The sequence below is a fragment of the Phoxinus phoxinus genome (assembly GCF_949152265.1).
Source record: "Phoxinus phoxinus genome assembly, chromosome: 3".
In the NCBI taxonomy this organism is placed as follows: Eukaryota; Metazoa; Chordata; class Actinopteri; order Cypriniformes; family Leuciscidae; genus Phoxinus; species Phoxinus phoxinus.
In genome coordinates, this window is record NC_136878.1 from 26,712,177 (window position 1) to 26,728,158 (window position 15,982).

Genomic DNA, 15,982 nt, shown 5'->3' on the forward strand with positions numbered 1-15,982 from the left:
TGCCACAGTCCACCATTGTCATGCAGGAAACCGTACACGTGAAAAAAAGTGTCTCAACAAGTATAGTCTCAATATAGAACAGAGAACAGTCAGAACAGTCTCAGCAGACACAAGTGCAGATGATTTATGACTAACCAAACGTGCTGTTCAGAAAGGTACTTTTTTGATTATATATATTATATATTGCAGCACATGAACAATTGCTCATTTGGATAGTTCAGATATACAGTAGAATACAGTGTTGCTAGATAAGTGAAGAAATGTAAGTAGAAGCTTGATGGTATTTAATGCATTGTGTGGTATACATGTCTGGGATTATAAATGAGCTACAAGGCGTGTACATGGCAAAACATACGTAACAACACACTCTAAAAATCAATACAACCCGCACTTTCTGTAAGGCTCTCAGCAACCTCAAAACATCTCGCCCTCTTCCTCTATGAAACAGAGAGAGCGAGCCATCGTAGTCATTGTGTTCAAGGAATCGTACCTCTGACAAGCTTAACATAGTGGACCATCAACACGGGATACTAGAAAACCACAGTTGATTCGTGAGTACAAATGTTTGATACTTTATTCTTGTATTTTAAAGGTTGACCATAATAGAATGCAGTATTTAAATACATTTAGATTTTGCTAATGTTGTGAATAATTAAAGAACTTTTAAAGGTTTTCACTGCCAAATGTCTTCACGAAGAATTTTCTACTTTAGTACATATTTATAGATCTACTAAGTACATATTTCTGCAGATCCATTTTAAAGTTTGTCTTTTTAAATCTGACAATATCATGCTTGACTGTGTTTTTGCTCCACCCAAAAAATGCTGAATCTCGTAATGTGTCTGTCTTATGTACTGTTTCCACTGTAATGTTATCTGAACCAATTTGCAGAGAGGCCATGTCATAATATTCTAGTAAGTAAGACTATCCAGCATCTTTTAATTGCATATTAGGTCATCATCAAGCGTAAAACAACATTAAGTCATATAATTTGTCCATCAAATATCTGCTAGACGCTGTAACAATCTATGCTGCCTCACCCATAGAGCTTGCACATTCAGACAGGAAATTATTTAAATATAGCATTTTCTTCGATACTGCAAATTCCTCCTGTCACATAGTTTCTATCTTAATAGTTTTTGTTCCCTTCCTCTTTCAACTGGTGCTTAGATGACCCATTAGCTCCTCTTCTCACTATCTGTTAATATCATAATTTTATAAATGAATTGGTCTCCTAAGAAAGAATATGTACTGAAAAAGCATCCAAGCATAATTGCTGATCTTAACGCTGGTATTAGAATGTCACATCGGCTTATGAAAGCAAAATCTGTTGTCCTATCATCTTTAAAGAAACTGATTCATGTAAAAATGACACGTCTTTTAAATACAAAACCAGCTTTGTGAGAGATGCATGGTAAAATGTCACAAGATAGATCACATGTGTGCTCAGGAACCCGGTCAAAACAGAGATGATAGTAGCTTGTTTCTATGGACATTTTTTCCTTAAAAAATCAAGGGCTTTTGACCTTGTGCTACATGATCACCCAAAGCCAGTGTAATGGAGTTTCTTAATGCAGCATTACAGTCTATTTCCTCTGTATGTAATGCTATATGAAACCATTTACAGAGAGGCTAAGTTATAATATTCTAAAACAAAAAATATCCAATGCATTAGACACTGAATTCTGTTAGAAATGCATTTCCATGTATTCTCTGGGAAAGTTTTCCATGATGGGGCATTCATAGCTCATTCCCTGGATGGGATCATATAGCAGCAGCATGGAAGAAATATCAATAATTCAGTTATCAAAGGTCTATTATAGATCTTCACTTGCACATATAAACTGAACATGCTTTCTGACTTTTGTATTTGGTTCTATCTCTTGAATCTTTGTAAATTAATCCACATTTTTATTGGATTGGATTTGTTTGTGTACCAAAGACAACCACAGATTCATTAGATGGGTTATGTGTTTAGAGGCTCTTATGATCATGGCTGCATTATAATCACACCTCCATTATTATCATAACTGTCATCATTTATTTAATGTAGCAATGAGATGCACAAATGTGAGCCACTTATAACAGCAGCAGTAGTTCTGCATTTCCTTTGACTTCCTGTCATGGGGTTTCCATTTGGATCATTTGTGACTCCTTCCTCTTTTAATGGTTCTACAAGTAGATGCTCTGATATCCATTATGACACTCAAGTAGCTCCTACTCTTACAGAAGCAACTCTCAGTCACATTATATCAAACATCATTATAGTAATTTGATTGGTGACAAAGGAAGCAACATTTCATGAACTACCAACAAAGCACAACTCCTAATTGTAATGCTATCGATTGTCCGAATGTCCCATTTGCTTATAAAAACATGAATCACCAGTTGTGGTCATGGCTCACATTTCCTAGGCTGTTTTTGTACAAATTGAAAACCTAATATCCTGTATCTGCTAATGATCACTCTTATGGAGTTTACAGCTTCTGCTGTGAGACTAAGAAGGCATCACTATGAGTAAACCAAGAGACAGCAGCACCTCATCATTCACTCTGGAGACGGATGACCAGACAGAGGAGGAGAGGTCAAAGGGCAAGATGAAGAAATGTACCTTAAAGGACAAGAGGCCCATGGATTCTAACTACCTGGATGACATAGAGGAACCTGCAACCACAATTAAATTTAACCTACACTTTGACAGGTAAGTGGGACTCCTTAATATATCAAACCACACTGGAGTGTATGACAAATACAAAGTCAGAAATTGTAACTTTAACAGATACATTCTTCATATAGGGGAATCAGAAAAGTAAAGGAGGAACCGGCTAAGCAGGACAGTGAGAGGTTTACCATCAAGAGTCTGTTTGAGGCCGTGTCCAGTGGAGAGGTGTCGAAACTGCAGGGTTTACATCAGTACCTGCACAAAAACATGAAACGCCTCACCGACTCTCAATGTAATTGTTTTCAAGAATAAATACACAACTGTTGAAAAGTTTGGGGTCGGTAAGAGTTTTGAAAGAAGTGTCTTGTGTTCACCAAGGCTGCATTTATAGCCATTACTCCAGTCTTCAGTGTCACATTCAGAATTATTTTAATATGCTGAATCAGTGCTTAAGAAACATTTATTTTTATTATCTGTGTTGACACATTTGTGCTGCTTGACATTTTGCGTGAAAATGTTTTCTGGAATATTTTGATGAACAGAGAGTTCACAAGAACAGTAAAAAAAGGAAATATTTTGTAACATTATAAATGTCTTTATTGTAACTTTAGATCAATTTAATCCATCCTTGTTGGATAAACGTATCAATTTCTGTACAATAACATTCTCACTGATCCCAAACATTTGAATGTGTACAAAGAATACACAGAAGAGTACTGTGAATTCAATTTACGACATAATAAAACAACAGTTTTTTTCTTCTTCAGATAAGTCCAATGGAAAGACAGCCCTGCTGAAAGCACTTTTAAATCTGAGGCAAGGCGAGAATGACACTATAGAACATCTGCTGGACATTGCAGAGAAACTGGGAGATTTAAAAAATCTTGTCAACGCTGCTTACACAGACAGTTTCTACAAAGGTCAGAGCAATTATAGCTTCATTTTACGTAATTTTTGATAATTGATCTAGTTTTATATTAGCTAAAATGTTGGTAATTTTTTTTTATAAATCAACAGAATGTTGATCCAATCGACTGATCTCTTTGGCAGGTCAGACAGCTCTCCATGTTGCGATTGAAAGGAGGAGTGCAAAATTTGTCCAGATGCTGGTTAAGAAAGGGGCCGATGTCCATGCTAAGGCCTGTGGGAAATTCTTTCAACCCAATCAAGAAATGTGCTTCTATTTTGGTAGGTCTAATGATAAGTTTGAACTTTTCCAGGACGGATCATTCTGACAACAATTTAATAGAGTGGAAATTGTAAAATCTTCCACATGATGTTCTCAATGTTACTGAGCCATTTTGTGGGTACCTGCCTGGGCTTACCTGTATCACACCTTCTGTGCACAGGTGAGTTGCCCCTGTCGCTGGCCGCTTGCACGAATCAGCCAGACATTGTGGACTTCCTTATGGACAACCGTTACCAGGCGGTGGATGTCAGGGAGAGGGACTCTCATGGGAACATGGTGCTTCACGCACTAGTATCCATATCTGATAATAGTCCTGAAAACACTGAGTTTGTCATTGCCATGTATGACCACATCTTAATCAAAGCCGACCAACTTCACCCCAAGATCAAACTTGAGGAAATCGAAAATAATCAGGGACTCACGCCAATCCAACTGGCCGCCAAAACAGGAAAATTGAGGGTAAACCTTCCCCCCCTGTTGTTTACTGATTTTTGAGTGTCATAGAATATGAAAAATTTCATTATGTTTTGCAAAATGAGTACATTTATTTGAAGAAGTGATTCATTTGAGGCAGTGTGTGCCCAGTAAGTGTCAGTTCTGTTTTTGGATGTTCCTGGTTTTGTACAGATGATTAGTCCTCATGTGATTTGGCATGTTATTTTCCTTCAGAAGGCATTCATCAGACACCAGACTGATTCAGAGTCTATACAGTGACAGTCGTTGTCTTATTTAACCTATAGTCACAGTTTAATGTTTTTATTTATTTCATTCTATATTTAAGCTGATGTTGCTTGGCTGATTGCTAAAATGAGCACATTGCTAAAAGACTAAAAAGTGACAAAATAAAACTATTTTGAAAATATATGTTATTAGCATAGGTTTGAAAGAGTTTGATAAAATCATTCAGATGTCATTTTTTATTTGTTAACTAGCTGTTTAAGCACATCGTACAGCGGGAGTTGAAGGGGTGCAGACATCTGTCGCGCAAGATCACGGAGTGGGCCTACGGTCCCGTGTGCTCGTCTCTGTATGACCTCGCCTCCCTTGACACCGACGAGAAGAACTCCGCACTGGAGATAGTCGTTTATGGCAGTGAGATTCCCGTGAGAAGACATCCTGTTCATTTCATACTGATTAATTCTCGAATCTAAAATGCATAATTTCGATTTTATATAGCCTACTTACTGAAGCAAAATCCCAGCTGAGAGGAATTGTTCTCAGAATTGTGGCTAACATTCTGGCAAGGTTCTCTCAAAGTTTTAAACTAATGGCTTTTCCAGTAACATTAATATACTGCTCGTTCAAAGTTGTCTGGTCTTTGATAACTTTAACGTTTTTTAAAGAATGAAAAAGTTTTGAACGATGAGAGTAGCCTACATTCCAAAATAACATAGCGTCCCCTTGGAATTTATAAGGTTCTATCTGACATTTTTGTCAAAATTGAGTTATTCACATATTCTTATTCTGTGACAACTTATTTACATTATGTGATGTTGTTTTCTAAGTTGTGCATTTAGGAACTTTTTATTTAGAAAATAAAAAGGTTATTTCTACACAGTCGAATGGAATGCAAAAACTTTAAAGCTCAATATCTCAAAACCAGTCAGAATGCAGATAGAACCTTATAATTCCAAGGTGGCGATAGGCTATTTTTTACCTTACAGGGATAGTTCACCCAAAAAGGGCAATTCTGTCATTATTTACTCAATCTCAGGTTGATCCAAACCTGTGTGAGTTTCTTTGTTCTGTTGAACCTTGAAGAAAACATTTTGAAGGATGTTCCCCCCCATACTATGGAAGTCCATCAACTGTTTCAAAATATCTTCTTTTGTGTTCAGCAGAAAAAAGAAACTCGTACACAGGTTTGGAATGATGAATTTTGAGCACATGCTGACAGAATTTTCATTTTGGGTGAACTATCCCTTTAATGAGAACATTTTAATGAGAACATATTTTTGTTAACTGGGATGTTTAATTTGGCATATATGGATTCTGATAAATGCTGTTGGTAGCAACATGTTTGGTTATTTCATTTCAGAATCGCCACGAGATGCTCCATATTGAGCCATTAAACAGACTAATTGAAGAAAAGTGGGATAGATTTGCACAACGGATGTTCATGTTCAACTTTATCAGTTATATTATCTACCTTTGCATCTTTACTGCTGTAGCTTATCACCACGAAGAATGGAAATACCTCTTTAACAACCAAGTAGGTATACACAACAGTCCGGAGGTGGGGACCCATTCATTCATTCATTCAAAATAAAACTTTTTTCTTCTTCTGGAAAATATGCACACTGACCTGAACCAGACACTCAACTTTTTCCAGCTTCAAACTGCTCATTATGCATGCTAACTGTAAATGATTCACTACTTAATGCCATGTCTCCATACTATGGAAGCTTGTTTCCGCCACAGAATAAATAATAATAATAAAAAAAAGGCAACTTTTTATCTCACAATTGCGAGTTTACATCTCACAATTCTGACTTTATTCCTCAGAATTGCAAGATATAGTCAGAATTGCGTGAAATAAAGTCGCAATTGCGTGTTACAAAGTCAGAATTGCGAGATAAAGTCAGAATTGCATGAAATAAAGTCGCAATTGCGTGTTATAAAGTCAGAATTCAGACTTTTTTTCTCGCAATTGACCGTTCGCAAAGACCCGCCCCCCTTAGTTACTGTCGCTATGTCCGACAAGCTACGCCGCTCTCACGCCACACCATGTTCTCAGTGAAAAATACATTGCAGAGCAGAGAAGACACTGACAACGCGCTGACAGACAGGACAGACCAGGTTACTTTTCGGTTACTTTTGATATTAAACAAAGTCTCACCTTTCAAATTTGGTCATTATTTTAAAAGAAATTTAAACAATAAATACCGTTTTGTGGCTCTTTAATGTGTCTGACAGATCGCTGTAGAGCATCAGTTAAAGCTGCTTGTGAACCGATCATCTCTTCCTTCTAGTTTATTTATAGCATCAAATAAACATGAATGGACATAAGAAGGAATGTTGTTTTAACCGTGGAAAGGTGTCAGTACACTCCGTTTTTCAAGTTAAAATCCTCCCATGTTAATCTACTAACTCGCCTGACTGCTTTGTCGGACAAAATGGCGGATGGCGAAGTATGATTGGTCAGATCACCTGTCAATCAAGCTCCCTGCGAAGGGTCAATTGCGATATCACATTGTGAGATATAAACTCACAATTGCGAATTATAAAGTTCAATTCTAAGGGGAAAAAAGATGATTTTTTTTTACCTCCGAATAGTTTATATCTCACAATTTTGACTTTATAACACGCAATTGCGACTTATCATTCAATTCTGACTTTATATCTCCCAATTGCGTATTATAAAGTCAGAATTGCGAGATATAAACATGATATTCTGAGAGAAAAAAGTCAGAATTTCAAGTATATTTCTCGCAATTCTGACTTAAATAACACACAATTGCGACTTTATATCATGCAATTCTGACTGTATAACCTGCAATTGCGATTGCGTCAGAATTGCGAGATGTAGGCCTAGGCCACTTTGTGGCACAAACAAGCTTCCATATTCCCACTTTTTTCTTTCAGTCATTAAAGTCTACGTTTCCTTATGGAAAAGATGAACAATACCAGCTTCTGACAGGACTGATCATAACTCTGATTGGAGCACTATACTTATTTATTAAAGGGGTATGTATCTGTTTAATATTATGTTTGGTTTGCAACAAATTCATGTTTAACTTTAAATGCATTTTTTTTTTTTTATTATTAATTTTTTACAGAAATAGGCTAACTGCATTCCCTTGTCTTTCAAGTTAACAGATATGTTAAGGAAGCGTCCAAGATTTCAGTCCCTGGTCATAGACGGATATTCCGATCAGCTTTTGTGAGTCGCTTCACTCTTGTTTTATTTCAGTATTAAGCATTTCCCAATATATGCTTGAAATGACATTCTTTGCCAATAATTCTACTAGTTAAAACTTATCACAGTTTGGTTAAGTTGTAGAAATCACTGTTTATATACTCTATATGCACATGGCTAAACTGCACCAGTATAACTAATTTTCACTACATAAAATCTCAATCAATAAGTACATACAGTGTTTACTCCCGCTAAAAGGCTTTTTGTTGCATTAGTTTTCTACAGGCCGTGCTTCTCTTGGTCTCTGCTGTACTGTACTGTTTTGATAAGGATGAATATCTGGCCTTTCTAGTGCTGAGTCTTGCCTTGAGCTGGGTAAACCTACTCTATTACTCCAGAGGGTCCAAAAATATGGGAATCTACAGTATCATGATACAAAAGGTAAGGGATATTTGTCTCTCTTATCCAGCATCCTTCACTCTGGCCTTCAGAGTAGAGTATTAGTAAAGTAGGGTGCTTGTAGTATAGTCTAGTCTTTACAGTTGAGGCAGGACCTACAGCATTACTTCCTGTGCGTAACACACTTGTATGCTCTTTAATTATTGTCAGATGACTCTTGGAGAAATTCGTCGATTCCTTGTTGTGTACTTGGTCTTCCTCATTGGGTTCTCCGCAGGTATCCTTCTCCCTTGCATACATTCAGCAATGTACATGATTCTTTCATTACAATTAATTTAATGTTCATCATAACAAAACAAACTTGCAACATTTTAGGTCAGTTAGATTTTTGTTTTGTAAAGAAATTCATATTTCTATTCAGCAAGGATGCATTAAATTGATCACAAGTGAAAAAAATTTATATTTAAAATAAATGGTGATCTTTTGAACTTTTTTGTTTATCAAAGAATCCTGCTTTCCACAAAAATATTATGCAACTATTCTTAACATTGATTTTGATTTTGGTTTTATTTCAAAAACTTTAAGAAATCTCACAGACCCCAAACTTTTGAATGGTAGTGTGCATTGATGATTTGTTTCTTACTCATCAGCCGTGGTCACTCTCCTTGATAAGGAACCGGACAAGAATCGATCTCTTTTTGATACTTCTGATGGAAATGAGGACTGCAAGAAGCCCACATTCAAGAGCATCTACTTCACCACTCTGGAGTTGTTCAAGTTTACAATTGGCATGGGAGATCTGGAGTTCACCGATAATTATAAATATAAGGAGGTCTTCTATGTGCTGCTGATTCTGTATATAGTGATGACATACATTCTGATGCTGAACATGCTGATCGCTCTGATGAATCAAAGCGTGGAGCAGATGTCCGTAGAGAGCACTAGCATCTGGAAACTACAGGTAAAATCAAATGCAAAATGAAAACGGTCTATCCATTTCTACACCAGAAGAATTTGCCATTTTAGTTGTTCAATTAGGCAATAAATATGATTGTTGATCACAGCGTGCAATCACCACCTTGGACATGGAGTGGATTCTTCCCCATTGTCTGAAGACAAAGCTTCGCTCGGGGGAAGAGAAGGACCTGGGCGGAGGGCAAGAGCATGATCGACGCTGGTGCTTCAGGTGACCCTGGTGGCTTCCACAACATCTGAAGTCGGATGATACATTATGAAAAGATGATATTAGCATGCAAACATAATAATGCACACTTACCATGTGTTACCCTCTGTGTTTGCTATTAAACAGATATGAGTGAAACCGTAAACAATGAACAATCTTTCTTTCAGTGTGGAGGAAGTCAACTGGAACCAATGGAACAGAAACATGGGAATAATTAACGAGGATCCTGGGAAATGCACGAGTGTACCTTCCCCAACTAAACCTCAGAGAGGTAGTCAATGTTAAACAAATATGTGTGTGTGTGTGTGTTATTTTAATCCTACATAATATCATATGTATTTGTTACAGAGCCCAGTCAGCGTAGTCTCCTACAAACGTTCAGTAAGCGCTGGACACAGAGACCACCGCGCAGAGATGTGCAGGAGCTGGATCCTCTAGCTGAGGCCTCTACCTCCGTCTGATGCTTTTAGAATCACTATCTATTGTGCAATTACCTTTCATTACAACTGGTGTAGGAATAATTGTATTATATGACCGGATAAAACTTGACTGTTGTTCATTTAGAGAACATATGCACCTCAAGGGTCATCATATATTTTGAACGCTGTACATTTTTTAAATTAATATGCATGTGTTGTAATTTAAGGAAGCATTTATGTAAATATATATATAAACACACACACATATTTTGGTCAAGCCCGTGCACTAAAATATATAATTTGATTATTCACACAGTGGCAAGAAGAAAATGGGCAGGTTGGAAATAAAGAGCTGAAGTCAGCCATTGCTCAGTAAAGGATTGAGAGCTAGCTAACATGAGGATGTCAATTTGAAATTCATTTAGATATTTTTGAATCATCTTTTGAAATGTTGATATTAAACTGATGTGTTTAGTTTTACTGGGCACACAAAAGCATCACGAGCCCAAGTTGATGGTGGAGAACATTGCCACCAATATTCTCAACGATCAACATAGTTCACGATGCTTTTGGGAAACACAGCCCAGGATGTTTTAGACCACAAAAAAATCAAATGTGTCTCAAACTGTCAGTTTAGAAAGAGAAAAGTAATATATATATATAAAAAAAAAAAAAGTGACATTGTCCACTCAAACTTGGCTAATGGCCACTTAATAAAACTAATACGATTTCAATTCTGAAAATATGAATATTTGAAAAAAATATATAAAACTTTTACAATAAAAGCACCACAAATAGCCTACCTAATTTCCAACACTCAAAAATCACATTTGATGTCTCTCCAGCCTTTCAAATGTGAGCATATACCAGATCTATCTATATCTATCTATCTATCCAGATCTATCAAATCTATATACCAGAATATACAAGATGCAAGAGTTGAGACGCATAATGGTGACATGAAAATGTAGCCTACTGCATAATTAGAAGACCTAATGCAGAAAAACTGTTCAAAGATGTTGGCTAAGCATCTTTTATTTCAGTGCAGCTATATCGCTATATATTTACATATACTGTACCGTTCACTTTTAACAGATATTATGTATGCTAATTAATTAATGAAAATGTTAAAAACGATGTTGCAAGATCAGCTGGATTGATTTTAAGGCAACGTGGGAAACTGTTTGTGTATATCGCCCTCTTGTGGTGACTGACGTAACAACAACTGAGAAGCATCTCAGGAGGATAATGCAAATAAGGTCCATACATACATGATGAATCCACTGTGCTTAACACGATATTTATTGCCACTATAATCGAAAGCGTCCACAGGAGCCCATTACTTACTGAACGCTCCCTAAAGTTCAGTTGTGGTTGTGGATGGGTCATGTCATTTGGCCTGGCTGGCCATTATTTCACTGCAGAGTTGAAATGCTGTGAACCCAGTCAGATCTCGAGTGTCCTGCTGTGCCCTGTTATATAACTAAAATTAACATCCGCACCAGACGGCTTAAATATGCGAGGACCTGGACGGTTGGTGCGCGTCACTTCCGGCGCTGTATCACTTTGATATAAAATAAAACAAGCTGTAATAATCATACGTAACTGAGATAGACAATGGAAAAGTGGCCTCACCCGGAATGGGAGCAGTTTTTCCTCTAAATGTTGACTTTTCAGTCCTGAATAAGAACTCTTTCTCTTAAATGGGGATAAGAGGTTCTCTAAGCATCATCGCAACATTTTAACAGAATGATTCCATTCAACTGTTTGTTCACATACACATCCTGTAAAGTATTCCCAAAAATGAATAAATGTAGTTTTACTCAATATAGTAACTGTTAATGGATGTATTCGCTTTGTAAAGATGTTGTTAACAATTTGTATTGTGAACAGTAATAAAATGTGAGTATATCAGTGGACTATGCAAAACAACCCATCTTGAAATTGGTCATCATTATTTTTTTTAGCAATATATTGGTGGTGTAACAATTAGCAGACCTTACCAGAACTGAGTTAGGCCTGCAGTGCATAATTTGTGAGGACAATGCCACAGAAACTCTTCATCGGTTTAGAAGTGAGAGCAGCAAATGTTCAATTGGTTTGCATTACCTGTAGGCTATGTGTACCTGCAAGAGTAACAGACCTGCTCAGTAACCACTACCAACAACATTCACTCCTTCATCGCCAAAGCAATGTGATTTTGTGACAAGATCAGCTAATTCATTTTATTCGCTTTCCTGTTTTTAGTGTGGGATGGTCTGGCATTTCCTGCAATAGCTACATGAAGTCAGATCATCATATAGCCTATAAAAGCCTGATGAGCAGACACTGATTGAGACAGTTTCTTAAAACAGGTCACTGTCAAAAAGTCCTTAAAGAGTGGATGAGGGTATATGAACATTTATGACCAGTTCAAGGTTGAAGATTTAAAGACAATCAATAAATTAAATGGAGTCATACTTGAAAGCATAAATTAGAACTTTATTTTATTATTACAATATTACAAAAAAGAGTAGCACAACTCTCGCACTCTTCAGATTCTTCCCACGCATTCAATCGACAGCCACAGAGTGACAGATATGAGAAAGGCTTCTAGAAGCTTCCTCCATTTCACAGCAATTGCAACAAAAAAGAAAAGAAAAAAAAGATTTAAATAATGAGAAAAAAAAATCTAGTTCAGAATTATAAATAGCACAAATTGCAAAACTGAAGCTTTGAAACATGGAATAAAAAGATTTTGTTACAGCCCCGAACTACACACAGCTATAAAACATAATGACGATAAAATATTCTTTATTTCTTCGTTTACATTATAAAGTAATTCTAAAGAATTGCTTTTCTATTCAACAAAAGCTCAAGTTAATAAAAATAAACAAGGAAAAATGCTGTTCCTTTATAGTCTATTTTTAGAAATCAGAATTCATTATACCTTTATTATAATCATGCTTGTTGTCAAAGGAAAGTCCAAGGACCAAATACTTAAGGCTTCATGAGGGCTGTTAAGGGGAGGCAAACCAACAGCGAGTCAAGACAAACTGACCCACCAGCGCATAAACACACACACACACACACACACACGCTCTTCACATGCACACCAAGTCCGTGAACCCATATCCATATGCAGCCGCATTCATACACAGTTATTACACTTCTTTAAAGATACAGCAGTACAGTAGATAAGCCAGTGTACAATAAAATAAGCAATCCTCCTGCCATTTCACTGTTTTGACTTTTTTCTTTTAAAAAGTCCTTCTTAATTTAACCACAAATGATCTTGCAAGTGATCAATTTGGTCAATTCAAGCACACTTCACAAAAGAATCAGTAGCAATTCCTACTTTATGTTATTATAAAGGATGAATTAGAAAAAGCAGGATCATAAACCCCTTGATTTGGTACATAGTTTCTACATCATAATATTAGTAACAAGCCTACAGACACCACCTTCAGTAGTATGTTTAGTCCTGCAAACCCACTTACAGCTATACCACATATGACCCACCTGAAACTGCACAACTCATCTATACAATTCAAGTAGTAGTTTCTCATATGTTAGGAAATAAAAGGAGTATAATGATTAGGTACAACGAAAATGGCACAGCTTTAACATTGAAACCTCTGTAGCTTTTCTCCTTTGGCCTTTACAGCTTTACAGAGAAAAGAGAGAATCTTTCACAATCATTATACAAAACTCCACTCACATTAGTGACTCAGAATGCAAATGACACCTGATTTGTTGCATCACTAAAAGAGGCGTGATACATGTATGCGGTTCCTGTCTTTTAAGTTTCCTGTCGGTCACAATGTGTCCAGCAAAATGAGGTGATGTTTCAACCTTTCACAAGCTTAAAGCAGTTCCCATTTTACACATAAATCCATGGAGCCCATAACAAATACATTTTATTTCTAAAAATAAAGAAACGGGGGTGCGTGACAAGAGCTTTCACCTAGGAACAGTCTGAAGGGACCAGTGATTGGCATTTTTCCACATAGTTCAGACACTGAAAAAAGAAATAAAGGACAGAATGTGTCATGCTGTAGAGGGAAGTGCTCTGAGCCTGTAAGCCATCTTGATGTTATAAGACAGGATTGAAACAAAGATCTCAAATGAAAGCAAGTTGGTTGTCCAATGCACAGAAGGCCTGGCGCTCTCAGCTTAAAAGCGATCTATTTCACAAGACACTTTTAATAATGTAAGCACTAACACAAGAAAGATGGTCATGAATAACCCAGGAGCACTTGAGATCCAGGTACTGGGAGATAGACAGGACTCAAGTTTGGAAAAAAACCCTAAACTAAATTCCCTTTAGTGCTTCAAAAAGCACTTGTTAAAAGAAAATAAATTGATCACTTGCAAGATTAAATACACAAAACACTGCTCTTCATTAGACATGTTTATATTCTTATTTTTTTCTCTTTGTTTTCATCAACAATCATCCTTGAGATTTTGAGCTCATTTAGTTCCTCTCGTAATGTAATTTTATTAAGACTAACAGAAGATGTCGAGGACACGCACATGTGTGGCTGACTTCACTGAGGAGAGACTGTGTCTGAGGCTTGTGAGCTGAAGCTTATCTGTACCCTGGGTGCTGGCCTTGCGTCTCGGAGGGGGGGACCACTACCCGGCCCATAGGGGGTGGCCTGTGCATCTTCCCCATCAGGATGAGATTCTGATCTCGGAAGCAGGGTGTCTGGAAGTCCCCTCCCATGCAATCTGCCGTTTGCATCAGATTAGTCTGCCCTATTAAGGCACCCCCTACTAATCGATAATGGGCCGCACCTCCCACGGGGTCCATCCCTGGGGTGGGGTTGGTATTGCCCGTGCCAGTGCCATGGAAGGGCAAAGGGAGGTCCTGTGAGCCAGAGCTGTCACTGTTGGGTGTGGGAAGAATACTACCCCACACTGGCGGCTGGTGGTAGTACTGCCCGTTGGTGTAGTGCGTCACCGCGCCTGGTGGCATTGCATTGCTGCTGTGGTTGTTGGCAAGTGGCGACGAAGGGCTGGAGGGTTTCATGGCATAAGGCTGCCCCATGCCCATCTCTGGGGGATAGGTACGACTCTGCGGTTTGCACGGGTGTCCGCCCCCTTCTGAAATGTGCTGAAGGTGAGCAAGCTGATGCTGAGTCCAGGACCTCATCTGTGGATGCTGGGGATTTCGCTGAGGTTGATGGCTTTGATGCTGTAGGTGCTGTTGTTTCATATCACTGTGATACATGTGGTTCATTGCAGCCATGTTATGTGGAGGCATTGCACTCACCGGCGCAGAAGCAGTTACTTTATCAGGAGGTCCAATAGCACAGGATGGGTGCATGAGACCAGGAGCGAGTGCACTAGGGTTTCCCGCATGCACGGAGACTCGAGAACTGGCGTTGATAAGTAGATTTCGGTTAATGGGACTGGGGTTGGCGATCTGCCCTTCACACATCGACGTGGCACCGGCGCCCTGAGCCCTAGCCTGGCAGAACTGGCTTATCTGATGCACTATGCTATTTAAGTCCGCCTGACGGTCCTGGTGGAGCCCTCCGGCCATGGACAATGGAATGGTTGAGGTAGAAACAGTCACGTTAGGAGGGGCGTCTGCAACCAGTACCTTCCGAGCACCCACCTGCAGGCTTGCAGAGTGGTTTTGTAGGTGCTGCTGAGGAAGCAGGATGGCTGAAGGTGGGTGGGCGCCAGGATGGCCTAAAGAAGCTGCGTGGGACAGATTCTGAGGCCTCGGAAGGCCCTGGAGCTGTTGTGGCATGGAGGAAGGAGGTCTGTGTCCAAGTCCTTGGTGTGGAGGCCCAGGCTGCTGCTGCTGCAAAGTCTGGAGATTCTGAGGGTGTTGAGGAAGTCCCTGCGGATTCTGGGACGCTCTGGGAGGACCCTGCGACAGGTGGTGCAGGTTTAAAGTGCTGGCCGAGGTGGCTGCATAAGGGCCGCCGGCGGCATTCATAATCACCTCTGGGTGCAGACGTGCCCGTGTGCCGTTAAAGTCCTTGATGATGCCCTTGACGAGGGGCACTTTGACGATGGCAAGGAGACCAGTCTTGGCAGTGGTCTGAGAAGAAGGGTAGGGACTGTATCGGGGGCCAGCTGTGTCAAGTCCGTTGACTGTACGACGAATGTGGTTTCGCTGAGGGACCTTGACGCTATTGGGGAAGATCTTGATGGTGAGTGGATTGTTGGCAACCTTTTTAGCATAAGCATCCAATTCCGCAGGGGTTGGATACTGAGCAGATCTCATCCTTTGTGGAGTGTCCCCTATATGTAAAAGGGACAAAAAGAAAGA

At 38.8% G+C, this 15,982-nt stretch overlaps 2 protein-coding genes across 6 annotated transcripts in view; one reads left to right on the forward strand and one right to left on the reverse strand.

Annotated features, from left to right (window-relative positions):
• Positions 1-80: 80 nt before the first annotated feature.
• On the forward strand, positions 81-11,636 carry trpv1 (transient receptor potential cation channel, subfamily V, member 1). The gene is made up of 17 exons (XM_079605889.1): positions 81-155; positions 449-551; positions 2,484-2,701; positions 2,797-2,954; positions 3,430-3,582; positions 3,713-3,850; positions 4,012-4,310; positions 4,784-4,954; positions 5,890-6,063; positions 7,437-7,538; positions 7,664-7,734; positions 7,986-8,151; positions 8,320-8,386; positions 8,760-9,070; positions 9,174-9,295; positions 9,460-9,563; positions 9,641-11,636. Exons 3-17 carry the CDS (start codon positions 2,514-2,516, stop codon positions 9,751-9,753), a joined length of 2,337 nt encoding a protein of 778 aa, XP_079462015.1. The 5' UTR covers positions 81-155; positions 449-551; positions 2,484-2,513; the 3' UTR covers positions 9,754-11,636.
• Positions 11,637-12,173: 537 nt separating this feature from the next.
• fam222ba (family with sequence similarity 222 member Ba) overlaps positions 12,174-15,982 on the reverse strand; it is a 65,480-nt gene continuing 61,671 nt past the window's right edge. For 3 of the 5 annotated variants that reach the window (XM_079608749.1, XM_079608748.1, XM_079608750.1), the window contains exon 2: positions 12,180-15,954. In XM_079608749.1, the coding sequence (XP_079464875.1) occupies positions 14,282-15,937 (1,656 nt within the window). In that variant the 5' untranslated portion in view covers positions 15,938-15,954 and the 3' untranslated portion in view covers positions 12,180-14,281. Of the gene's footprint in view, positions 15,955-15,982 lie in introns of all 5 variants that reach the window. The other 2 variants (XM_079608747.1, XM_079608746.1) reach the window with 1 other exon arrangement.

What these genes read in the sequence shown, in the direction of transcription:
- trpv1 (XM_079605889.1), top strand. Translation starts at nt 2,514, where the DNA reads ATGAGTAAACCAAGAGACAGCAGCACCTCATCATTCACTCTGGAGACG. An exon ending in AGAAATGTGCTTCTATTTTG is followed by an intron (nt 3,851 to 4,011) that starts GTAGGTCTAATG and finishes TTCTGTGCACAG; the next exon opens with GTGAGTTGCCCCTGTCGCTG. An exon ending in CCTCATTGGGTTCTCCGCAG is followed by an intron (nt 8,387 to 8,759) that starts GTATCCTTCTCC and finishes CTTACTCATCAG; the next exon opens with CCGTGGTCACTCTCCTTGAT.